General features: G+C 36.0%; 2 protein-coding genes across 15 annotated transcripts in view; one reads left to right on the top strand and one right to left on the bottom strand.

Annotated features, from left to right (window-relative positions):
• Positions 1 to 3,463: 3,463 nt before the first annotated feature.
• On the bottom strand, positions 3,464 to 25,777 carry RIBC2 (RIB43A domain with coiled-coils 2). Of its 7 annotated transcripts, XR_013939543.1 has the most exons (10): positions 25,507 to 25,777; positions 22,284 to 22,365; positions 21,257 to 21,601; positions 20,501 to 20,619; positions 14,309 to 14,536; positions 12,911 to 13,077; positions 11,857 to 11,971; positions 9,658 to 9,736; positions 6,870 to 6,984; positions 3,464 to 5,475 (listed from the first exon to the last, which is right to left on the bottom strand). XR_013939543.1 is itself a non-coding variant. In XM_080556038.1 (8 exons), exons 1-7 carry the CDS (start codon positions 25,633 to 25,635, stop codon positions 11,890 to 11,892), a joined length of 1,152 nt encoding a protein of 383 aa, XP_080412164.1. In that variant the 5' UTR covers positions 25,636 to 25,776; the 3' UTR covers positions 3,464 to 5,475; positions 11,857 to 11,889. The 7 variants fall into 7 exon arrangements, 1 of the variants encoding a protein (XP_080412164.1); XR_013939542.1 differs by lacking the exon at positions 6,870 to 6,984; XR_013939544.1 differs by having other exon boundaries at positions 6,870 to 9,736.
• SMC1B (structural maintenance of chromosomes 1B) overlaps positions 25,751 to 26,180 on the top strand; it is a 39,204-nt gene continuing 38,774 nt past the window's right edge. For 7 of the 8 annotated variants that reach the window (XM_080555896.1, XM_080555899.1, XM_080555898.1 and 4 more), the window contains exon 1: positions 25,751 to 26,000. In XM_080555896.1, the coding sequence (XP_080412022.1) occupies positions 25,889 to 26,000 (112 nt within the window). In that variant the 5' untranslated portion in view covers positions 25,751 to 25,888. The remainder of the gene's footprint in view (positions 26,001 to 26,180) is intronic. The other variant, XM_080555897.1, reaches the window with a different exon arrangement.

A 26,180-nucleotide genomic window follows, 5' to 3' on the forward strand; every position in this document is an offset into this window, starting at 1 on the left:
ACACTTTTGCTGTTCATTAGCTTTTTCTAATAAGCTGACATTTTGTATTGATCAAGGAGAGTATAATACTCTTCTAGTACGTAGTAGGGCACTGATGAAGGAGACAAAGGCCTTTCTTTTTCCCCAGACTTTTGGGATGTTGAGCCTTAGATTATTATCTTCAGGGCATACAGGTTATATCTGACAGAAATGCAAAATATGTTTTCCTTAGCGTAAGGCATATTTCCAGAAGAAAAAAATATCTGTACTACTACTTTAAAGCCTTTTCAGCCTTTCTCACGTCTAACAGAGGCTTTTTTTTTTTTTCTCCCTCCACTCTGATACATTTCCTCAAACTGAATTATTTCACAGTTCTGCAGCACATTTATAGACAGGCTAAATTTAAAACTAAGGCTGTCCTCCAGACTTCAGATGGGAAAGAAAATTGCAAGTCAGAATAATACTGATGAGAGTTCTTCTCTTTTTCTATCCTAAAGATACTTAATTTTTTGCTTAATTTGTTCCAACATGAAATGTAACCTGAAATACATGCCCATTGTTTGCTTGTGTTCTTCCATCTCTATTGTAAGCTAGATAACGGATGCAGAAATAAATTCGAAGATTTCTGTTTAACTTCTCAAAAAAAGTATCTAGACTACAAGAGGAGCAACCTTCCCAAATGTCCTTCTGTGTCAATTGAGCCTGTACAGAATATGTAATTTCTCATCAAACTGGCAGGTATAATCAACTAAATCAGGAATGAGCAAGGAAGGGAGCGTAGTATGTGTGTGGCAAAACCTTAAATCTTTGCAAAATACTAATTAATCAATGCACCTTGTAAACTATTCCTTGGTCAGAATAACAGGGGCAAACTTATTTCAGAGAGAAAGAGAAGTTACAGAAAGTGTAGCCTTGCATTATCCCAACTGCGGTACACGCTGCTTCTCATGTTTTCAGAGAGTGGGCTGTAGCTGTACAGGTTTTCACTTTCACATGATGCCAGCAACCAGCAAGATCCGTATCACAACTGGAACCTCAGTGAACTCTATTTTCTTTATGAATTTGTCTCAAGAGGCTCAAAGTGCCAAGTATTGGTTATTAGTTTCATAACTTGCTCATTTTCATACTGCCATCCTTTACAGTTCCTGCTTTTTTTCCACCAATATTATTGATTTTTGTTATTATTTTCAATTCTGTTTCTTGGTTAGATATCTGAAAGCATAAAGGATTCTAGTAAGCTACTGTAAAATCTGTTTTCCTTTAAGACAAACCTTCTTGGCACTAACCCCTGCATCAATGAAATTGTCCTAAGACCCTACAGAAAACTATAGTTATTTTATATGAGATGCTAACAATGTTTTTTCCTTGTACTGACTGACAAGTAGTAATGAAAAAAAATGCTGTTTTTTTCCATTTGTTGACAGCTGCTGTTTTTTGTCATTAGTTAGTTGTCATTAGCTGTAACTAACTTCACATAGTATATTAATATTTTTCAGGAAACGTAAGTCCTTCATCTATACCTTTCCTGTCTGCATACAACTTTGCTAGCTAACTTATGTGCAGCAAGTACTTTTTAAAATGAGAACAGAGCTTCTTGAGCTTATAGATGAAGGTATTCATAATGTCACAAACTTTTCCCTACTAACATTAGCACTCATGTTAATTTAGTGGCTCTTTGAAAGCTTTATAGAGATTTTTTCCATCTACTTTTCATTTTAAACGTTTAAAAAAAAAAAAGATTTGTGCATTTTTATAGTACTACCATTTCTTGATGGTTTGGATCTATCTCCTTTTCTTTCCAGAGCTTAACATGTAAACTGATTTCTTCCTGAGCCTATGTTACAAACTCTCCATTCTATTTCAGTCTTTATCTTTTCATGTTTCTTTTCCATCATTAGATATGTCCAATCTAATAAATGAAGTTCTACTAATGCTGTCTTCTCCCTTTAATTTGTATAAAATATACTTAGTGAAGGCACTATGTAGAACTTGGAAGGCAGGGAGGGAAGGGAAGAGGAAAACAGAAAAACAAGGAGAGATACTGAATGGAACTCTGGTTCCACTCAGGGGTTAGGTTTTCACATATTATAAACCTTTCATACATACGTATGTATACATCACTAGAGCTCATTTGTTTGAGCCATACGTGACTAATGCTCTTAGTTTTGTAAGAATTTTTATACATCCTACTAAGGCCTCAAAATAGAACAGCCAAGAGCCTTGAGACCCTTCCTTAATGCAGTTCATAGAAGAAATAAGCCCTTTCCCAGCTCTGCATCAGCTGTGTAACACTTGGCTAGCCTTGGCAGAATCTCTCATTCTCTAGTCATTGAAGCTTTCAATGAAAAACACTTTTCTTTGTAGAAAAAAAAAAAAAAAAGCTTATGATCTCTGTCAGAATGAAGCCCAGTCATTTTTCATTTATTTAAAGTCAGCAGGAACTAAACAGATGGCTTTGAAAATTGCACTTTCATTTACATTTATTTATGTATATTCATCTACATGCAGACATTACATTCTCATACATATATACATACATATATACTGGTAGGCTAAAAAATTGTCTACATACATACATTACATTCTCATACATATATACTGGTAGGCAATTTCAGTAATCCTGAGTCTGCAGATTTAGGACTCAGAACTGAGCTGGATTTGGGTCTCTACAGATATAGGGAGATCAGAATCTCCCAAGAATTCATAACTCAAACATCTCAGTGTTTGAAACTCAATTAGCCCAGCAAAAGCATGAACCTGGGAACTGACAGTGGCTCCTTCTGCATGTGATAAGGCAGACAGCATTTTCCAGCTACATGGTTTGTGGAGGCTGGTCACTGAGTAACAAACAGGTAAAACAATCAAAGTCCAACTACTATAAGAAACTTCAAAGTAACGTAACATACTCGTCACATACTACTTTATTAAACTGTTCACCCTTTTTACTGTTTTGTCACCCAGTTTTTTACTTATTTACTCATTCATCCCGTGCCAGGGCAGTGTTGCTGGTTTCAAGTAGTCTATCCAATTTTCCTAACACCTGTTTTTATCTCATCACGTAATTGCCAGTGATAACAATAAAACAGGAAATAATATTTTAATATTACCAAGGAAATCTTTTGTTTTAAAAATATTTAACATCTTTATGTAGTTGACTATCCCTTTTGGTCAATTTCTCCCGCATATGCATTATTTCCCAATCATAACTTCCTTTCTAGAATTTTCAGTTAAGGATGTAGTATGAACTAAGATGTATTGATGGAACAAAAATCAGAAAATTTAATAAAGCTTAAAGCTGAGTAATTTTCATTTTTATATACTGGCTCACAAATAGATAGCTAGTACTTACAGTAGTCTTTCTTTTTAAAACATATTTCAAGCACCACCACAATGACAGGAAATATTCTCTTGGGAAAGCCAGAGCACATATTGGACTGCTGCTTTGTTTCAAGCTCGTATAAAAATGCATCAGGATCCTCAATACTTGCATTCTCCTTTTTTATTGAAAAATGTCATAATTACATTAGATCAAGTATTATTACAAAATAATTACTTCAAGCAATGCCTATTCAACTTCTCTAAGGATAGAAAGAAGAGGGCTATTAGTCGTTGGAGTTTAACTTAAGATTTTTTTGCTGTGCTAACTGCAATTGTGCTATTTCTACTATGACGTCTAGTGGCAGCTGTTTATTTTCTGTGGTTTCTTCTACAGACAAAATTTTTGTGGTTTCTTCTGTGAAGAATTAGGATTGCTAATATGAAGGCACAGGAATTAGATTTGTCAGGGTCAAAGTTCACTGTAATTTTGCTAAGCATCTGTGAGTTCGAGCATCCATAGAAAGGAAACTTCAGATAACAATGTCCTCCTCTCCTGACTATCAAATTCTTATGCAAATACTTCACTCTCTATTTACCAGTAAAGTATCTAATGTATATTTTTCTAGAACAGGGACATACCTATATTATGGCACTCACTTTTCATGACGAGTCTCTTGCATACATTTTAATCAATCCTCCTGGCTGGTAGTTAATCAAGAAGAACCATTGTTTTAAACTGCAGTAATGAATAGCTTTCTGAAGCTAACTCTGTAAAATGCAGGTAATAAATACAATCAGTAAGGCATCTGCCTGCCCAGAGCAGTCACACTTAATAGCTCTTGTAACAAAGCTTAAAAGAAAAGAACACAGTATCTTTTAAGAAATACTTAAACCAACAGAAAGTATGCTTAAGTCCTACAGAAAATTATTCACATTCATGCAGAAAAAGATACAAAAATGTCTTTAACAACAGAAACTTACAGAATAGTGATAACGTAGTTGAAATTAATAAAAAAATAACCTAAAACAACCCTTAAACATTGAACAGTTTCCTATATAAATAAATCTCTGTTTTCAAAAAATATATATATAATACTGATCACACTTCATACTTCCTTTATATTTTCAGCTTGTGAGTAGAATGTCCACTAGATAGTTAATTTCTCCTGGTTCTGTGTGCTGCCATTTGAGAAGTGTTTCACTCCATTAATATTTCAATCATACGATGTTGCAACTAACACACAAAGTTTACTGGAACAGACTTAACACTAAATTTATCCCTAATTCATATAGAATATTTCCTTGCTTGAAGAATTTGAAGTACATTTTTATTTTATTAGAGGGCTGGGAACAAACACAGTATTCTCAGGAAATAAGTGTCAGGTATGTGAAAGAATAAAGAACAGTATAATTAAAGTAAAAAACAGTAAATAAAGAACAGCACAATTAAAGTAGGAAAAGCAGAACTGACTTGGCTTCCCCCATTAAGTGCTTTTATTTGTTTATTAACATTACTAAAGTAACAGTAGATAAGAAGAAAGTACTACCAACATTTCTAAACTAAAAGCTGCAAATTAAACTCAACTTTGTCCTTACAGTTGGAAAACCAGGAAAAGCAAGTAAATTTAGATTATCCATTCAAAACCTGATTTTTTTTTTCCAATATCAAAATCAATACACCTGCTTGACTATGAATAATGTTTGCCTTGATTAGTTAATCAAATGTGCGATTAATATAAAATAGGTTTCTGCATTGCCAAATTTTGAGGCTAATGGCCTTTGTGAATTGAATTGCATACTAAATGCTACCTTCAGTTTAACACAAGGAGCCAAAAACTGGATATGAGACTGTACTCTACTTTCTTTTGAAAAACAAACAACCTCATGATCCTCACACAAATATGAAACAGAATAGAAGGTCATATAATTGTTACTTTTTCACTTTCTGTAATAAATCTTCAGTATTTGAAATGGCTACGTTAACAAGAGTTGAACCTTCTTTAATGTCACTATCTTCAGTCTTCACCACTTGTTTATGCAACTTGCCAAAATAACAGCAGCAATTAGCCAATACTGAAAAGTGAACTCTTGCAAATCTGTATTAGTATACCGACTTCACACATGAATGTTTGCAGTCTATCAGGAGACATTTCTTCTGTTTGTGCAGAAATTAATTACCTGTGATGATATAAAGAGAATTTATTTTACCCAATGAAATAATAAATTTACTAGTGTAATATGCTTAATTCTGATTGGTTCAATTCAGCGGTTAATTTTACTCAAGTCAATAGATGAAAAATACTGATGAAAAAGTTTAGTGAGGCATCAAATTTGTTATCAAATTTGATAACACTAAGAAATTATTTCATAAGTCTGTTTACTCCTGTGGATTTTTGGTGTTCTGTTTGGACTTCTTTTGAATGAAAACCATGATTTGTTTCTCAACATGTTTTTCTTCGGTAGGTGATACACTTTAAACATCTTTCCTATGCTATGCAAACACATTAATGTTAATAGAAGTATTACATCTTACTTTGAAGCTAACCTTCATTTACTGTCATGTTTAATTGAACTAAATTGTGATACTAGGTTGACCAAAAAAAAGAGTTGAACCTTGCCTATTCTGATCCTAACCCTACTAATACCTGAAAGACTATTAGAATCTTTTTCTGGGTTTTATAAACTAGAGAAAGAGATGATACTACATTATCACAGCTTAGTACCTCAGCCAAATATTCATGTAAAATAGCAAATAAAACAGCAGAGTTACTTTTTCTTGAACTTTTAATTAATGGACAAAACTGAAAAAATCCTGCATTCTTGGAAGAAAATGTTCTGATGTCAGTGGACAGTTTAAGAGGAGGTTTTTTTGTTTGTTTCATTTATGTTTATAGTGATACTGAGTGATGGGGAGACAAAATGGTAGGTGAACTTCACTACAAAGAACTCTTAACTGACATATAGGGGAACGTGGGAGGAGAGAGGAAAGCAACAAAACCAAAAATATATTAATTTTGGTGGCCTTGAACTAGCCACTATCCCTGAGAAAAAGACCTCTGAGTTACAGAATAGAGTTCTATGAAAATGCTTCTCAGTGATCAACAATGGACAAGAAAACAAAAGAGAGGTTAGGAACTACTACGGAAAATAGGGAATAAAACAGAAAATGTCACTGACACAATCTTCTGACCCCACATTTCAAAAACGCTATGTTGTAAAATTTGAAAAAGTACAGTAACGGGAAACAAGGACTGAGAAATCCATGGGATAGCCTTTTAAAGAGGAATAACTGAAAAAACTAGGGATTCTTCGGCCTTGAAAAAGGGAAAGTTAAACTGTGATATAGCAGGGATCTTAAAAAAATGTAGATAATACTTTAGAAAGATGAAGAGCTGTTTCCTGTATTTTGACAAAAAAAAATTATCAAGCATGAAATGAAGCTAGAAGATGTCAGGTTCAAAAACAAACTGAAAAAGGTGCTGAGTCAGCAACAAGACATCCTAGATGCTAAATTTATGTGGATTCAAGAAGTGCAAGACTGCTATCACAATTACTAGATGTAATGACATAACCTCTGGCTTTGGATGTCCCTGCGAAATCTTGCTGGAAGCTGGCTGGAATCTAATATTCCTGCCATCAGAGAGGATGATTGCTTAGTGGATGCTTGTTCTGCTGCATTTCTTAGTCCTTTTGGGAAATGGAAGAAAGGTAGACATAAACAGAATTTCAAACACTTATTTGCTCTTTCCTATCATTTCAAAGCTGTAACTGTGTATTTTGCACTACATTACAAATAGCCAGATACACTGAAAAATACACTTTGTTTACATATAATTAGCTAGCTCATGTTGCAATGAAACACAAAAAGATTTATACCAATCCAATTTATAAGTACTATTAAAAAGGTAAATTGATCAATACATAAATGGGTCTATGTGCAGTGTTTGCACTGCTGTAACACAGATTTGAAATCAACAACATTAAATGTTTCACAATAGTAGCTTTATACCATCTGTTAAGCACACATATACCAAGACAGCATAATCCTGTGTATTTAAGCAATTATACTATATTGGCATAATGCACTATTAGTATACCGTAACTCTATCCATACTAAGGGCTGTTCCAACCAAACTACGCTGGTAAAAAATTGAAATGTCTAAATCAGAAGACCACCAGTACATAGACACTAAAGAGCTTTGAACTGATTCAAGACATTGATTGCCATGAGAATCTTCTATAGTGAGAATTTGCTTGGGTCTGATCTTCACTTGAGATTTAGGACAGAGGAAGTCCCCGCAGCACGGAGAGACAACGTTATTTCTGTTTTCTTTTCCTGAAAATAATCACCCTTATTCAGCTCAACAAAATCATGGACACTTTGCATGTATATTCTATCAATACCACTTCACCTTTTTACCTGCATGTTTATGTTCATCTGTAGATCCAACTTTTTTCTTTACTACATTAATCTTGTTTATAGCAAAACTAAATGCAAATAGAGTAAGTATTTCACAATGAGCAAAACTGTATTACAAGGCATAGAGAGTGACCTGCATGTTAAATTTAATACTTGCCTTTGCAGCACAGAAATTAAATATCAACATTGTTATACGTGATGTTCATTACAATGCTTAATGCCAATGTTATAAAAGTATAACCTTGGAAAATTAAAAGCAAGTAGATATTGTTAAAACGATACCACAGACATAACTCAGGAATAGGAGTTGGAACTAGATGATCTTTAACATACCCCCCAACCCAGCCATTCTATGATTCTAAAGTAGATGAGAGAACAACTAGACCAGACAGGGAATAATCTAGTCCTGGCAGTATAAGCTGCGCAAATTCTGCTTGCACCAACATCCATAAATTTAATAGTGTTAGAATATTTTTTTTCCAAAAGAAAGAAAAAGAAGTCTCTACACAAAGATCAATCTCATGTTAGTGACCCCTTCAAAGAAGGAAAAAAAAAAAGTTAACCTATAACATAGTATCGACATCCAAAGAAATTTAAAGTTTAGTAATAAAATGCCTGTAACATGTAACTTATTCCACTGAGGACTACTGAAGAGTAAGAGAAAAACTTTTGTGCATACGTTGTATGATATTATTAAAAATATCAGCGTACAAAAATCTGAAGAAAAAAACAAAATATTGGACTCAATTCAACCATTGTAAATTGTTTTCTAAGCTTTAAACACATACATTTTCCCAGATTATTAATTTAAAGTATCAGTAGTGCAGAAAACTGTGATACAAGAAAAATTTTAAATACAAATGTAAACATGACAGGAACTAATCACCATTTTCCTCCCTGAAATTAAATCCTAGTGCCTACTCCTTACCCTAATTACTTCAGTGATGCTCCATGAAGACAGTTTAAACATGTGGATGATTCTGTAGTACCAGCATCTAATTAAATAGGCTAGTCGTAAGGACAATAATAGGAACTGAACAGTGTTAGGAATGTCTTATTTAGTACTCGGGTGTTTTTAAAAAGTAAAAAAAAAAACAACAACAAAAAAACCAAGGTGGTTGCTAGCCCTCTACTTCCAACAGCTGTGATTTTTTTTTTTTTAATTTATTTATTAAACTTAGTTCAACTAGCTATCTATATCCTCATATGGAAGATACTGTCTTTTACACTGCTGTATTTCTAATAAATATCTATAAATATCAAAAGAAAAGATGGTCTCAGTAATGGAAATCAACAAACATTATCAAACAGTTCCTACAATTAATTAATGCTCTTTTAATACACCTTGTCTATTTCTTTCAATATTCAGCAGTAAAAACTATGAGAATGACATTTCAAAAGCACTTTTAAAGCCTTCAGCTAATGGCTGAATACAACAGTCAACATCTTGTCATACAGCCACACAAGTTAAGGTATTACAGTACTTTGACACTTTACTATCACTTACTCAGGTGAGATAAGCCAACTGAAAATGTGTTTCACTTTGGTAAAAATCAAGCAAATTTGTATAAAATATCAGCAATTATTAATTACTTCACATTAAGCATGTTCTCTACAATTCAATTGTGCCTCTTCTTTTTAAGATCTAAAATAAATTTAACTTTTTGTATTCTGAATGCAGCATATTTTTTCTTGCAAATATGATTGATGATACTAAAAGTTTGCTGGGAAATTTAAGGATGTCTGATCCTACCCAATTATTGAATTGTCCTCTTACTTGAATTTCTATGTAAAGGCCTATGCACAGTAAAACTGAGAAGTGCATCATTTTTGTAACTTCAACTAGTTTTCAAAAGTTTCAAACTAACTTCAAAGATCTTTCAAGAAAGCCAGTAGGTAAATACTTTTTACGGTCGTAAAGGGTGTAGACACCTACTCACAGAAGTTGAACAAATGAAGACAACAACATCATGAACTTTTCAATGCTTCTTTATTCATTTTTCTGTCAGGTAACTAAAACTTAAGTAAGGGGGGGAAAAAAGGAAGAAAAAAAAAAGAGTCAGAGCCTGAAATATTTGACACAGATCAAGAAAAAACTTCAGTTAAATGAAAGCTCTTGTTTTGTCCTCCCACCCCATTTGGTGGTCTTTGTATTTTAAGACAACCAGATCAAATCCCTATTTTGATAACTTAATACACTACAGTACTTGATAATAATACAAGGATAGCCAGCCATGTCTGAAACCCAGCCTGACAAATGAATTTTCAAATGCTGTCATATTAGCATCTCTTGAACACACCATCCCTTTTTAATTAAGTCAATCTCATCATTAACAGTGCAGTGTGTTCCCCCTCAGATTTATCTACCAACTTTCCTGAATAGCACATTTTCAGTTCCTGTTTTCTAGCCACACTCCTTTTCTGTCTCGTTTCTATCTATATCACAATTAGTTTCAGTTGTTTTAATAAACTAACATGAGGACATTTCTTCTTGCTACGGGTTATTGTGTACTGAGACATTTCTTTACTCATTTTCATGTTATACTTAGTTGATTTTCTTTCACCTCTTTACCTGGTGGGATTGAACATAACAGACTTTTCCCAACTTCCGTTATTACATGATTCGAAACAGTAAATAGTCGTATTAGCTTGATCCCATGGGGCCACAATTTCAGCTAAGCAAACAGACCTGTTTGAGTACAGTCCTTTCAAGGAATGCTTCCTTTAACACCTCAAAATCCTTCTAATGCTATCTACCTTGAGAACCTTGCTTTCTTCAGTATTTTCACAGATTAAAGTTTATCTCTGCCTCAGTTTCTTTAAACATCTTTCCTAATTAGCATGCTGGAGTCATCTTCAACCTGTTTCACCAGAATTTGAAGTTATCACTTATCTTGATACAAAGAAGAATCAGTGGACTCTGTGCCAATATCATCAGGATGCTTCTACCCCAAGTTTACATCCCAGATTCTTGCAAACTACACATACTTATTTCAAGACTAACTCTCATAAACAGCCTCTATTTTTATTTAGAACACACAATCTCTTAAAGGTCTTAAATGTTTATCTGAATATCTGTCTGTCTTTCATTCTTCCTGCTACTTTAGATCATTGACTTCCAACTCTCTTTCCAGTCTTTTGCATATCATCTCTTTCCCTCATGGATTTCGTTTTTTTGGATATTTGCATATCCATTTATCTTATGTAGTTACTTACCTTGCATCTCCATATATTCTTCCCATGTGTTTCACTTCCCCGTTTTTCAAATACCAGTGCCTGGCTCTTCAATCGGTAAGTCAATTCTTTAACCATAAGGCAAACAAACTGTTTCCATGAATTACCCTACACACAGAGAACTTTTACTCCTTGGTTTTGTTTGGTGCATGCCTACTTCCCCCCCCCCTTTCATCACATCTTTAAGCTCTCCCTACATTTTCCCTTACAAGCACATTGCCATTTAGTTTTCTCCATTATATCTAATGAGGGATGGTGTATGTAGAAATACTTTCTCCCACTTACTGTAATTCATTACATTTCTGTGACATGCCTCACTGCTATGATCACCTAGGTAAATATACACATTTTTTCTTCTTGTTTCTGCTATTCAGGATCACCTTATCCTCTGCACTTCTGATCACCATGTCCGTTTCTTCCTCATTTCTTTTTTTTTTTTTTCCAATTTAAAAAACAGAACAAAAAAAGCCCTACAACTTTCTACCTAAGCCATCTTTCTTCCCTCCCACAGAATGTGGCTAAGTTTCTGTCACCTGTGATCTATATGATTTATGTCAGGCACCATTCTCTCTGACCAAGCTGCCTCAAGTAACATTACATTTTAAATTGTGATTTCTTTCCAGAAATTGATTTCTAAACACATAGATATAGCAAGTATTACAATTAAGCCTCAGACACAATGGTCAAACAACCTAACTACAGAATCAACTAGAACTTTTTAGAAAAACAATAATGTTTAAAACTTATTAGTGTTTTCCTCTTCCTAGCACAAATGTAGCCTAACAGGCTGTCCTCTAGTTCAAGTGCACTGTTTAAGCAGCATAGACAATACATAAAAATAATGAGCAGCAGCAGCAACACGAAGAAGGACTACTCAGTTAAAAAAATTTAATAAGTCTACATACTTCTATGTATTTCAGATTGATGCATCTAGGATGTCATCGACTGGTTGTATTAAACTGTGCAAAGTACTGGCTTGTTGGGACATTTGAATATTCTTCTTCTTTAAGATAAATGTTCCTAGCAATAAACAAAAACAAAATATGCAGTTAGGATATGTTTTCTCATTATGTAGAAGAGAAACAAAGATGTAAAGTATAAACTCAGAAATGCTCATAAAATCCAGAATTATTAGAAATGGAATTAAACGTAAGTCTATCTCTATCTTCAAAATGTATATCATATCTCGATAGAGCAGATTTTATTTCTCATCCTAAAATAACCTTCCAAAAGTCTCACAGTGAAAAACTAAATTAACACAATTCAGAATGTTTTGCTTGTATAACAAGAAAGCTCCAGGTACTGGATATTCTTTTGCAAGATGCATGCATGCATTCATGGAAAAGGAGAAGAAAAAAAAAATCAGACTGGAAGATTAGAACACTGAATCATTTGGCTTGATTGTTGGTTTTCCTTCACATATTATCTTCCCACTTTCTCAGCACAGCAGAAACACGTACACAACATGTCCCCTGGTTAGCTAAAGAATTACCTAGTTTTGTCATACATAATGGAAAAGCTTCATGTGCTGTTAGCCCTGACGTATCAGAAACTAGCAGTTCTTATTGAAGGCAGTTGATACCTACCCTTATTGTTTCAGAAAACTAAGGTAAATTAAAGAAACACATATTGTTTCAGAAGCAATAATATAATTTACTGTCCAACTGTATTTATTTGCTACTTTGTTATTGATATGAACTTAATGTTGTCAGTGGAATGCTTAAGAATTCCAGCTATTATTCCATATATGCAAGTCAGTAACCATCATAACCTACACTCTGAGGGGTTTTTTCAACAGTTCTGAAAAACTTTCTTAAGCTGAACTGTTGACTTTTTAAAAAGTATAAATTTGCAGTAAGTTTATTAGAAAAACAACAAAATTAAACCAGAAAAGCTCTTTGAAGCAATTGTGTTATTAACAGTTTTATTCGAAAAGAAGAAAACACTTTTGGCACTTACTTTGATTTTTGCTCCTGGGATAGCTCTGCATTTATGCTATCCAGAGCTCGGCAGCGTTCCCAACTCTGTCGTTGTTGATGCCGCTCTAAAATCAACTGTGCTCTTGCAGCCTGTATACTTTGCCTATCCCATTCAGCATCTCTTCTGCGTTCTTCCTCTTTTAGTCTCTACAGGAGGGAAAAGAAGAGTTTCGTTTTGTGTTTACTCAAAGATGAAAAAGTCTATATAATGTTTTATTGGTAAATTCACTCCAACAACAAACTTGCTTGTCTTTACTGAATGTTAGGAGTAGCGCTCGAAATAGGGAGGAAAAAAAATACACACTTCCAAATGAGGTAGGAGCCCATGCACTAGGCAGAAGTAAAATACTTCAGATTAGGAAGCCATTTTTTTCCAGCAAGCAAGACAGACTCCTACCTCTGCACAAGGTAAGAAATTTAGGCCTGCTGCCTGGCAAAAATACAATAGTGTCAGTAAGTTCATCAGTAGACTACTGTTTCTCTCCAACACATTAGCTCTCCCCAAACCAAGATCAGCACAATGGACTTTTCTTTCTTTAAAGAAGTTGTTGGCAGGAGTTAACAGAACTTCCTGAGTTCAGAAGTTAGTATGATCAGTATGGCTTATAATATTGCTGACTCAGTGCAATAACTGAGCCATCAACACCAGATGATAGATGCAAACCATTTTCTTCTCTGCCATCTCTCTGTTATACCATCACTTCCACACTTTGTGTCTGACATTACAGCACACTGATTCAAGAAACCAGGCCTGCGAAAACCTTCTCACCGTTCCTGGTTTTCTATTGTAACCCCATCCCAAAGTGTGACTCATAGTTGTGCAGGATGGTAGAAAGGAAGGTCTACTGCATTCAGAAACATCTAAGACTATGAAATATGCACAAGTAGCTTCACTGAACCTACTCTCTTTGCCTTGCTCAAGTAAACTTGTCCATAAGGCTCTGCTACAGCCTGTTCTGCTGTCATCCTCAGCTCCTGGCTCCTTTTCCCCTACGGAGCAGACCATACCTGCTCATCCCTTGCAGGCAGCTCATACTGTCTCAAGTCCTAAACCAAGCACTGTGAAGCCTGGCCTTCCGGCTGTGCAGAACCTTGCTCCCCTGCTGGGCCACCACGGACGATGCCCCAAGATTCCCCAGCCCTAGGCTCCACAGCAACCTACTTCCCAGTCCACTCTTGCTGCTCCCTGCCATTTCCCAACTGCTTTAGAGACATTGTGTTAAGTTTAAATGATTAAAGTATCTCTGATTTTTCCATTGTTCTGAATTTCAGTCTCAAAAGGGGATGTGCATAGTAAACAAATGTATTTTCTTCTACACATATCGCTTATAACGCTATCATAACCAAGAATACAGAATATGCACATAAGCTTAAATACCAGCTTCTCCAGAACTTGTTGCTGTTGAGATGAACGGATTGCCATCAGCTGATCCTGATTCATTCCCTTCCACCGATCCGTAATCACACGATGCCTACCAAAGGAACTGGTGGCTTGCTCAGGGTTTTCAGAAAGTAAGTCTCCCTGAAGGAGGCTGGAAATCTCATCCATGTCATCTTTCATTTTTTGATGTTTTTCCAGCTTCTTTCTCTCAGCTAGTTCAGCAGCCTGAAGGCAACAGAAGGAGAGGACTAATAGTTTTTCCAAGAAAAAATATTAACTAAAGGGATACAATAAAGTTAGCACATCATAATAGTTTTCTTTTCAACTTGCATACAGTTATCAACAGCATCACATGTGAATATTATGATCACGGCCCTACTGGCTAAAAAATTGAAAATCTAAATGGTATACATTTCTTTAATGTTAACATATCTTCTTCTGGCAAGGGAACAGAGCACAGGCTGTCAGACCTGTCTCTTGCATATGCAGCTTTGCACATTTATCTCGACTGCAACAGACTAATACCCATCTCTCTATTTTGTCCAAGACTGTTTCATACTCTTGTTTAAAATCACTGGCTTGAAAATATTCACTTTGAAAGTGAAAAGGTGAAAAATGGGAGGCAAAATAACTAGAAGTTATCAACAACAGAGAATGACAGGCCTATCTATACCCAAATGTGGGAATCTGTTCCTTTGCAAACGTTACGGAGAAGAATCCTAACTCAGCAACCACAGAGACTCATCCCACCACTAGAGGAGACTGCTAACCTGGCTGGATTTATCCCTACGTTTGTATTTATGGACTTTAAGTTTGTATGACAGCGGTTCTCCCAAGTATCAGGCCTGTAGAATATCAAATGGTGGCTTTTATTTGATACAGGCAAACATAGACAATGACCCATCAGAGACTGGACAGAAGAAGAAATAGCAAACAATACTAAGAATTTATCGATCTAGGATATGGTACTATGTCTGAAAACAGCCTTATGGTTTCTATTAAAATAACAAAAAGTATTTCATGTGCAAACAAACTAATAGAAGATGAATTCTATTTTTCTTGAATGATAAATTAGTTAAGCTTCAATTTAACTTAGACTATGAAAACTTTTATTTATTAGATGGCTGATAAGTATTTTTAAGACTGAACACTAGAATAAGAAAAGTCTACATTTAAACAAATGAAAAAAAAAATAATAAAATGAAGCAAACCAAACTTCAAGTGCCAAAATGTAACTTGAGATCTAGCTGTTACCAGCTCTGCCATCACAACATGGAATAATAAATTAGAAACTAAATGTCACTTATTAATCTCACAGAAGTTAGTATAATTTTTAGCAGAAGCTTAAGCAATTTTTTAATCCAAACGTATTTCACTGAAGTTTTCTTTTTCTCCAGGAGAGTCAATAACAATTTGAAGGGAAGATTGTAATTACCAAGAAAAAAAGAAAACAAGAACACCAAAGATTTTTAATGTTATGACATTTTTCAACATCATGATATACACCAGTATATCTTGGTATGTAATTTTAGTTTATTGATACTACAAATTGAGCATTTATTGTTAGTTCTGAAAACGCTCCAAAGTAAATTACACTTAACCAAAAGTCATTTTGGATGGACCCCATATAAATAAATACTAGACTATGATGAAGACTTATTGAAGCTTTAAATGTCTGATTTTTATTTAGAGCACTTTATTAATGTAATTCCACTGTGATCTAGCAACAGATCCAAAATCCTTGTAATCCTAACCTTCTCAATAAGGGGTAGAGCCTAACATTTTCTAAGCTGCCTGGAATCTTAGTGGAAGAAACTCCTAGCTCTGTGCATAGCCATGCATGTAGCACTACAAAAAAAAAAATAAATTTATGACATTGCAAAAGAAATAAACTGGGTAAAATCTGATACATTTTCCATCAAGTCAAATCCCCAACAAAATGTAATTCATTGGTGTAGCATGAAAAACAAAAACAAAAAAACAGATGCGCATATACATGCTCTTTCATCTATTTTAATTTGTGGTCCAACATTCATAGGGTATCTTCTCTACTACTATAACGCTTCCACTCTGTAGATTCAAGTCATAAACCAAAAGAAATTTCCATAGAAGCACTGCAAGGCCAAGAGTTCACGTGCTTAGAATAATGCCAAGTTCTGAGTGCACAAGCAACTAACTGCTGCCAACACAGCGCTAAAGAAACGCACCACAGCTTCTGAAGTCCTTATCACAAGTCACAAAGCTCACAAATGACCAGAGCGACCTATCCAGGGTGTTAGGAACCTGCGAAAGAAGTATAGATGAATAATGCAATTCCTTTGGCTGTATTACGCAGATACTTATGTCATAGTAGAGAACTGCACACCCAGCACATTCAAGCTGGGAGCTTCTGCTTAGCAAGTACATGCAATATGTTTCCTCACGCACGAAGATATGGTAAAAATGTAGAAACACTGATTGTTCTAGACACTGAATACCAAGAATAGGATGTGAGTGATAAAAGACACTTCATAGAATGCTTAAAAAGAGATCTACCATTCTTCTGTGTTCAGGCACACAAATACTTAATTTCAGGTAAATAAATAAGTAAATAAAGGTTCCATGGTAAACATAAATACATTATTTACTCAAAGCCTGAATAGGTATTTCTCTGAAGTGGCTACTGGCTCTGGATGTGTTAGTAATGTCAAGTGAATAAGGAACCAGAATAATTCCATCCTACCCTTCAAATGTGCATAACAACATTGTCAGGAAAACTGTTGAGCTGTTGTGATGTTCCCAGGAATAAATTCTGTCTATATGAAGTCTGCAAGACTATTTAGAAGTCTATAAATATGAGGTAACTAAATATCCTCTGTTATCATGTCCTCTTATTTTCTTAGCATAATCTCCAAAACATCTTGGAAAAGATTCAAGTCCTGTGTCAAAGTAAGAGGACTGTCTGATTTCAGGAGCACAATCAGTATATCTATCACTGCAATGCTAAACTGGGCATTCCCAAGTCTTCTTGTTCTTAGAGAGAAATCTCTTTGTGATTCCACAGCATAATTTTATTCTTGCACAATCACGTGTCAAAAGAATTGTAAATATATACTCTAGTCAGAACTCAAAGTAGTTTTAATTCCTGCTCCCTTGCTTTCCAAATTGAAGTGTTTACTACTTATGTATGAATGATGTCAGCAGGAATAACTGACAGTTTAAGCTTATAGTAATAGTTATATCAAGGACAAAAGCACCATTGGCATTTCTGGTAAACACATGCTTATTGTGAGAGAAAATCTGAGAGGAAAGGTAGCATTAATCTTATAGCCATAACACACAATTAAATTGTTCACAGTACAGGATCCTTCAGTGCCGAGAAAAATGGTACCAGATATACTATCAATTCATTGTTCTGCTGATTAATTCCAGAATAAAATGAATCATTAGCAATTAGCTTGTCAGCAATAAAGTCACTGTTAACAGTAGTGCTGTAAGCATAGGAAGCTGAACCACTGTCACAGGGGGCAGCACATCAAATTCACTCATGAAGACAGGCTTTACTAAACTGAGATACCCTATTTTCAGTCAGATGCTAAGATTCTTTACTTATTGACTAGACAAATAACAAAGGAAAAAAAATCCTGGAGTACATGACTTGTGGGTTTTTTTGCCCCATTCCTTCCCCTGTCCCTTTTTAAAATTTCCCTACAGATACCAGCAACCTTAAAGACTACAGATGATGTGCACGGAGATAATGATTGATCAAAAGCCAAATTCTAGGGCATTTCATCCTCTCTCAGGATGCATTGTCATATTACACTTGATCCAAATTACAGTAATCAATAATTGCCTTACAGAGTGGTTTTGCACCACCTCAGACTGTGCACTCACTCCTAAGTCGGATCTAGCAGTCACATATTCTAGACCCAAGTTTGTTTTCTGTGAGTTTTGAGAAATGATCCAACACATCCTGAAGCTTCATGACCATTAGATCCACTGCAAGAGACAGCTGAAACAAGTGCATGCAGCTTTGGTAACAGGAAAAGGGGTTCTTGTTTTGGAAGTCACCCACAGGCAGAGCAAATTATATGCAGTATGAGACCACACCCTCAAGTGGTGAAGGGCTTCAAACTGGCTACTCAGAACACTAGAACTGATGGAGGCTGCTGATCAATATATTTGAGGTCAGACGTAGTTATTCCTTCTGTAAAATTCATTCTCAGGCTGCATGCCCTCGTTTTCTCTCTCAGGAAAAAGATGTATAGAAAATCCCTCTGTAACACAGCTTTCTTTAATAAACAAAGAAATAGAAAAACAGAGGCCTGGCAACCTGAAACTTCTGGCTTGCATGTTTAAAAAAGAAAAGCAGCAATTGTGTCAGCACACCATTTTAGGGAAAATGAACAGCTGTTCTCAACTATTTTGAGAAGAAAAAAAAAAAGAAACACCAAAAAGCTGAAAAGTGTGCCATGGTACTAAAAAAAAAAAAGTAAACAATTACCTACCTCAGAAGGAAAGAAAAAGAGATAGAGACAACTCCGATCTGTACAACATAGCAAGGGACAGTAAAAACCAACTAAATAGAGATTGTTGCCCCTATCTCCATTATTATAACCTTATTTGGAAAAACAAAACAACAAATGAACAAAAAAAGAACCAAAGAACATGTCTTCATCTACATTTAATATGAACAAAAGCAAAGTATAATGTAAAAGCCTAAACTTTAAAAAAAAAAAATCAAAAAAAAATCACACCACACGCAAACTTCTGCCCATTCCACTCCATTTCCCTAGCTCTGTCACAAATTCAGGAACTATTACATGAAACAAATGGATATGACAACAATTATTTTGGATACTACTGTAAACCTAAGTGCACCACCCACTTCATGTACTTTTGAGGCTACTGATGTAAAATACTATTCAGTAGTCCTGATTCAAAGCAGTAAAACCTCTTTTAATTACCTCGGTCTAGCTATATATACATACACACACATATATATACATACACACATATATATATGTGTGTGTGTGTATACATATATATATAAAATCATGATATGCCATGAAGGGCTCAAGCAACACTTACACAAAGGCATGTATACTTATATTCTTTAATCCCCAAATGCCATACTTTATGTAGGTAATGTAAATGTGCCTTATTTTGATGTGACTAAATGAAGTTAATTCAGACCAAATATAGTCTAACCAAAGTAATAGTGTCCAACTAGCCCTTTGAGCTGTACGTAGAAGCTGAATGCAGTAAGAGAATCTCTATGGTAAGATGAAGAACTGGACCGTGACAGATAATGGTACTAAGATAGACTAGAATAGAATAGTTCAGTTGGAAGAGATCTTCAAAGATCATCCAGTCCACTGACCACTGACCATGTAGTCCTAACCACTTCAGGGCTAAGAAAAAGTTAAAGCCTATTATTAATAAGGGTATTACCTAAATGCCTCTTGAGCACTGACAGGCCTGGGGCATCAAACAACTGTCTATGAAGCCTGTTCCAGGGTCTGACCATTTTCATGATAAAGAAATTTTTCCTAATGTCCAGTCTGAACCTCCCCTGCTGCAGCTTTTTGCCATTCCCTCATATTCTATGATTCTATCATCAATTGTCTTGACAGAGAAAGGTTTTTGTTATGTTTCAGTAAGTTCCAAAGCATGCTTCGAAAACAACCAAGAGACACAGGTACACATATCAAGGAAGTACTAAAAACAACACTCTCAGGGCACTAATGTAAGCAATAAAGACTAAAAGCTACTGGTAGTAACATTTCCATTCAAGCAAAAAGAAAAGCAGGCAGAGAGCTAAAATTATCAGATGACTGAGATAAAACCAGAAGGAAAGCATGAAAGGCTTTTGTTGTAGCCCACTTTACAGACTAGAAGTCCCAGAAAGACTGGGGAGTTGTGGCTGCCTGCTAGTCAGCAAGCTGAGAACCAGAAGGTAGAATTTTGATAGCAGATAACTAGACAGAAGATAGCTAGATCCTTGCAGAGGACAAAGAAGTGAATAAATCATGTCTTCTGAATCGACATTGAAAGTCAGCTTCTAGGAAACCTCTGTGAAAACATCACTACTCATTGTACTTGTACACCGGTTATCTGACTTTCCCTTTGTCTCTCCCCCTCACCCACCCTTAAAATAAAAGAAAAAGAAACAAACAGCAATAACAAAGACCAGCAACACAAATTTACTTGGCTTCTGTTGAATTCTTTAGTAGCTGAACAAACAGCACGATGGGTTTCTTCTTCTGTTCGTTGTTGCTCCATAGTCTTTCGGTCAAGTTCAATCCTATTCTTGTCATGAAGATCATCTAAATTACATTAAAATGAAATTTAGTCAGTTTTTATGGAAATGATGTGCCATATGACTAAGCCACTGGGAAGGGTGGGACTACAGCTATAGTAAACTGAATTACACAACTATTTCCAAATCCTACCACTGAAGCTTTCCATTTTGGAATTTCAGTGACTGATGAAATCAGTTTATTTTGTGATGAATCTTGTCTTAACAGCTAGACAAAAAGTTAAACTGAAAAAAAAAAAGTATGTTAAGCACTGAAAAAAAACGTTTCATGACAGGCTAAGAAAAAGAAAAATAATTATTTTGTATGCTGTAGAAAAGCAAAGATTAGTCAATTTGTCCTAGTATCATCTAGCATGTAAACTACAGATGTTTTTTCAGAATGCCCTGATAATTCATTTGAGGTGTAAAACAGAAATGAAGTCTAGGTAATAATAAAATCACCATGTTATTAAATACAAATTTCTGAATTGATATATTGAATACATTAGAAGTTGAAACATAAAAACTGCTGTATTTTTGAAACCTAAATATTGAATACACTAAAATACTGCTATGTCAGAATCTGATGTAATATGCACAGTTATGTCATATATACCTGAATTTCAGAAAAAGCAGATAAAAACCCTGTTATTTTCTGTTGTTACCTAAAAATTTTTTATCAGCTAGTGCATTCTTCCAGTCTCTCTGTTGCTGAAGAGACCACTCTCTTAACTGCTCCTTTTGAAATTTCATCCTAAGAGAATAGTTTAAGTCTTCACCCATAAACTTCTGCAAGCCAGATACCGTACATCGAGGATCATTGTCTGAAAGTCGAGCAGGTCTATCCTTCTTTAGGGCTTGGGGATCAGACAAGTCAAATTCACGTCTTGTTTCTGGCTTCTGAAAATTCTTCTGAAAGTCGCTGACAGCCTTATTTATGTTTCTGATAACGTATTTCTGTCTTTCTTCTAACATACACATGATCTTGTCATTTTGCTTAAATTCATTAGCTAGAGAAAAAAAGCACAATGGAAATACAACTCTTAGAAGCGTACATGTATCACTTAAGATGGAAAATCAAACTTTGAAAAGGAATAAATAGAATACATATATTCCACAGTTAATACGTTATGAAAATGTATTTTATCTACAAAGAACTATACTAGAAAAAACTAGAAATTCTAGAAATCTTTGCTTATAAAATACTTTCAGCTTTTTAGGAATAAATTTTCTTATTGATGTTACAAACGAAATACGTTTGTGAAAGGAGACAATAGTAAGTACTTCTATAACTATGACATTAAATCCACCCGTATCTTCAGGTGTCTAAACAATGCTATTTGTCTACATTTATTAAAAGAAAACATTGTAGATTACAACCTATTCAGAAATATATACCCGTTTAATCATGTCAATATGAAAGTGAGCTCCTACCCCGGATACGGAGGGAAACACATACTGTATCAATGTAAATGTATAAACATGAATAGAAATACACAGAGGATTCAGTTTGTATGCCTGAATTTAAACAAAAGCCTACAATTGCACACGCACCTATAAACACATAGATAAATTCAAGATTCAAAGAGAAATACTCTATTTGGAAATTAATACGAGTACTTGAAAGACATGGATGGCAAATCTGTTTACATTTAACTCTTCATAGAAATATCAGACTATCTACAAGTATACCAAGTTCTTCATTTCGTGCTTTTTTAGCTGCTTCTTGAATTTTCCTATCCTTGACTTGGGCATCCAATGCATCTTTATCAACCTATTAAAATGAAGAAAAACAAAATAAAACAGCTCCGTAGGAGATACTGTTTGAAGGATTAAAAGCAGGTATTGTTTAGCTATGTTGCTTTACAGTTGTTTTAGATAAAATTTGCTACCAGCAGAATAAATATACATCACTATTTAATACATATAAAGGAAAATCCGGGAACAGCAACATTCTTACTTGCTTTGTTTTAATACTGACAGGTCTATCTAATCAGAGCAAAACAGTACATTTATTTAATATAAGTATATTCTGTATAATGCAGCTTATGTATGTATATAATTCCCCGTTATAGTAATTATTTTGACAGTCAAGATGACAAGAAGTTGAAATAGTTCGGATTTGAAAAAAATACAGTTGGTTGCCTAAAAGTACATTGAAGAATTAAGGGGGAATGCGAAGCAATAATATTCCAGTCGTATCAGAGAGAGAAGGGATGTCGGGGGCTTGATGTAGTCCCCAAAATGCAACATTGGGTGCCACTTGAGAAACACCCAGACAACTACAATGAGCTGACATGGTAAAGGATATCCAGGATAGCCCTGGAGAGTAGTTGCTGAGCAAGGCAGTGTACCCTATTTAGCCAAAAGAATTGTCATGTTTGTTGACAGAAGTGACAAATTCATGTGCAGAAATCAGGATTTTATTTTATCTTTTTTTACTGGCCAAGTCACTTGATGTATTTAAAAACCTTATCAAAAAACAATGATACAATTATTAAAGAGCCTGGTATTCTGATAGTCCTTGCCTAAAAACTATTCAGATCAAGACAGAGTGACTTAACAGATAACAAGTGAAAATACACATTTTTAATGCTGTAAAAGCCTTACTGCCTACACCAATCAGGCAGAGAGGCAAATTTATTAACTAATAACGTTAAACCATGAAGAATTCTACAATATATCATTGTCAAATAATAATAATAATGTAATTTTTAAAAATGTAATTTTATGTAGTGTAGTAGGCTTTAAACATCAACTCATTTAGAGGTCTCATTTTATAAATCAAGCTTTCAATATAACTATGGGAAACACTGCTAGCAGAAATTCAATTCAACTCCATTAGCAGTTACTGGGAATAATACAGGTAAGTCAATGTTTTCAGCAGTGTGTCTGAATTCAGATTTACATTATCAGCTGTCTCACATTTGAACACATTTCACTTGATGAGAATACATCCCTAAAAGGACCATTCCTAGTCACGTAAAGCTACAGACTGAACTTGTGCATTCCGGAACAGTAACCTGTCTAGCTGAAAAATTAGCAACTTTAAGACTGAGAGATGCAAATGGGATTAAAATTATAAATTCCATACTATGAACAGTTGGAAGCAGTTGATTTCTCATATACTTGGATTTATGCATAACAGTTCATATACAAATGGAAAGTAATGTGCTATTTTTCATTAGAACTATTCATCTGAACTCTTTTAGAAAATTACTCATTTACTGAGGATAAATTCTTAAACCTGTAAATGAAGAGAAATGTATCTTACTTTTCCATTTCTCAGATGAGGAGACATACAGAAGTGAAAGCAACTTGTAATAATCAAGGAAAAAATATCTCAGTTCCCATTCTGCTTTCCAGTCAGTATTATTTCCACATTTTTAAGTTACTCACACACCACTTAAATATTTTCGCATCTATGCCAAACATTGCCTTGACTTTTAATTGAGTCATAGACAGCCACTCAGCTAAATTAGCAAGGGAATGAGAAAACAAAGAATTGAAAGCCACACTGGAAATACTGATAATACAGTATCTCTGGACTGCTTCGTTGACTCCTTGTGTTTTGAACTTGGCTTAATTTCAAACCACAGGAACAATCCCTTCTGTCAGCAGTCATTGTTCAGCCAACGAATACTGAATGAAATTCATGATAATACGTACAGAATTCCTCCAATTCCTCTTTCACTTTAGATATTTTCTCATGTAAATGGATCTATCAAAACCTGTCCGAGAAGTTAGTTCTACAGGAGAGTATTTGGGAAAGACCTTCAGATGGTATAAAGAAGTATTGCTCAACAAACTACACTGTGATACAAATTCTCAGCTAGTGAAGGTCAGCATATTTCACTTTTAATTTTTAAGGCTCTAGAAAAGCCTTACAGAGGAAAAAAAAAAAAGTTATTAGCCCCTATCATTTACTTGTAGTGCTGGCTACCAGGCATGTCAGGATGCTGTGTCAAGGGGACAACCTGTCCAGTTTGTTAAGTGGGAACTGCTCCTTTACCATGCAGGTGACTGTTGCATAAAAGTCACAAGAATAAATCGAAGGTGCTGACAGAAATAAGGTAAATTTATCCTTCCACTGACATAGGAAACATGTTTCAGTACTAGAGAGGAATTAGATCAAATCACTGCAACTCTACCAGCGCAATGAAGTTAGCAGATTGGATTTATTTCCACCAGTTCTAAATTTGGTTCTGCACCCATTAATGCTACAGCATTTACTCATGATGTATGTATGCATCAGCAGAGTACTCTAGAATAACTTACAAGCAAAACTTTATTTTCCCTTTTGGCATTCTTCTTTCCTGCACAGACACACACAGAATCTTAACGTGAGCCTTTGGCCACATCGTGGGAAAAATAATTTAAGTGTTGTAAACCCTTACATGGGCTCTTAAAATATCCTGAGTTGGAAGGAACCCACAAGGATCATTGAGTCCAACTCCCAGGTCCCCAAAGAACACCTGAAAACTCAGACCACACGTCTGAGTGCATTGTCCAAATGCTTCTTGAGCTCTACCAGGCTCAGTGCTGTGACCACTACCCTGGGGAGCCTGTCCCAGTGCCTGACCACCCTCTGGGTGCAGAGCCTTTCCCTAACACCCAGCCTGACCCTCCCCTGTCCCAGCTCCATGCTGTTCCATCGAGTCCTGTCGCTGTCCCCAGAACAGAGCTCAGCGCCTGCCCCTCCGCTCCCCTCGTGAGGGAGCTGCTCTTGCATCCAGAATTTAAACAGCTATAATGTACAACTTAACATCCTGACACTCAGATTGCAAGCAGCATAGCCGACCGAAGACAAAACCCACTAGGGCGAAGCTCTCGCCACCACAGACTGAAGGGCGTTCGTCTCCTGGCGCGGTCAGACACGGATTCCCCTCACCCCGTGCTTCGGCCTCACCCTCACCCCTATGGTTCGGAGCCACGCGTTGAAGACGCGGCTCTGCCGCTGCAGCTCCCGCTGCCGTCGCCGCTCCAAGGCGGCCGCCACCGCCGCCGCCTCCTGCGCCTCCCGACCCAGCCCCAGGCCGCTCATGGCGCCAGGCACAGGCGGCGGCAGCAACACAGCGGGTCGCTAGGGGAACCGAAGCCCCACCCGTTAATGGCGGCCGCTGATAGGGCCCTTTAACGGCGGCGCTGCTCAACGCCTGCTGAGGGGCGAGGCTGGGTCAGGGGGCGTGGGCTTTTCTGCCCCTCTTGGCCCCGGGACATAACCTGATTAAAAAAGCCCCTATTATTTAAATCGTGTGTGGGCAGTTTGCAGGCTGTGTGTGTGTGTCCCTGCAGGGATGGGCTACCTCAAGCTGCTGGTGATGAAGGACTTCAAGTCCTGGCGGGGGGAGCAGGTTATCGGCCCCTTCATGAGGTTCAACTGCATCATTGGGCCTAATGGAGCAGGTAGTGGTGGGCTGCAGGGATTGGGGGCAGCCAGGCTTCATCAGTGTAGGTATAGAGGTTTTGGTTGCTCTGCTTGCCCACGTTTAGCTCTGGGGGCCTAACGGGGAGAAAGCAGTAGGTGCGCTGGTGGAGTAATAGGGGCTGAGTGGATAAGGATGGCAACAGCAGGTTGTTGGAGGAGTT

This window comes from Anser brachyrhynchus (assembly GCF_964034855.1).
Source record: "Anser brachyrhynchus genome assembly, chromosome: 1".
Taxonomy (NCBI): domain Eukaryota; kingdom Metazoa; phylum Chordata; class Aves; order Anseriformes; family Anatidae; genus Anser; species Anser brachyrhynchus.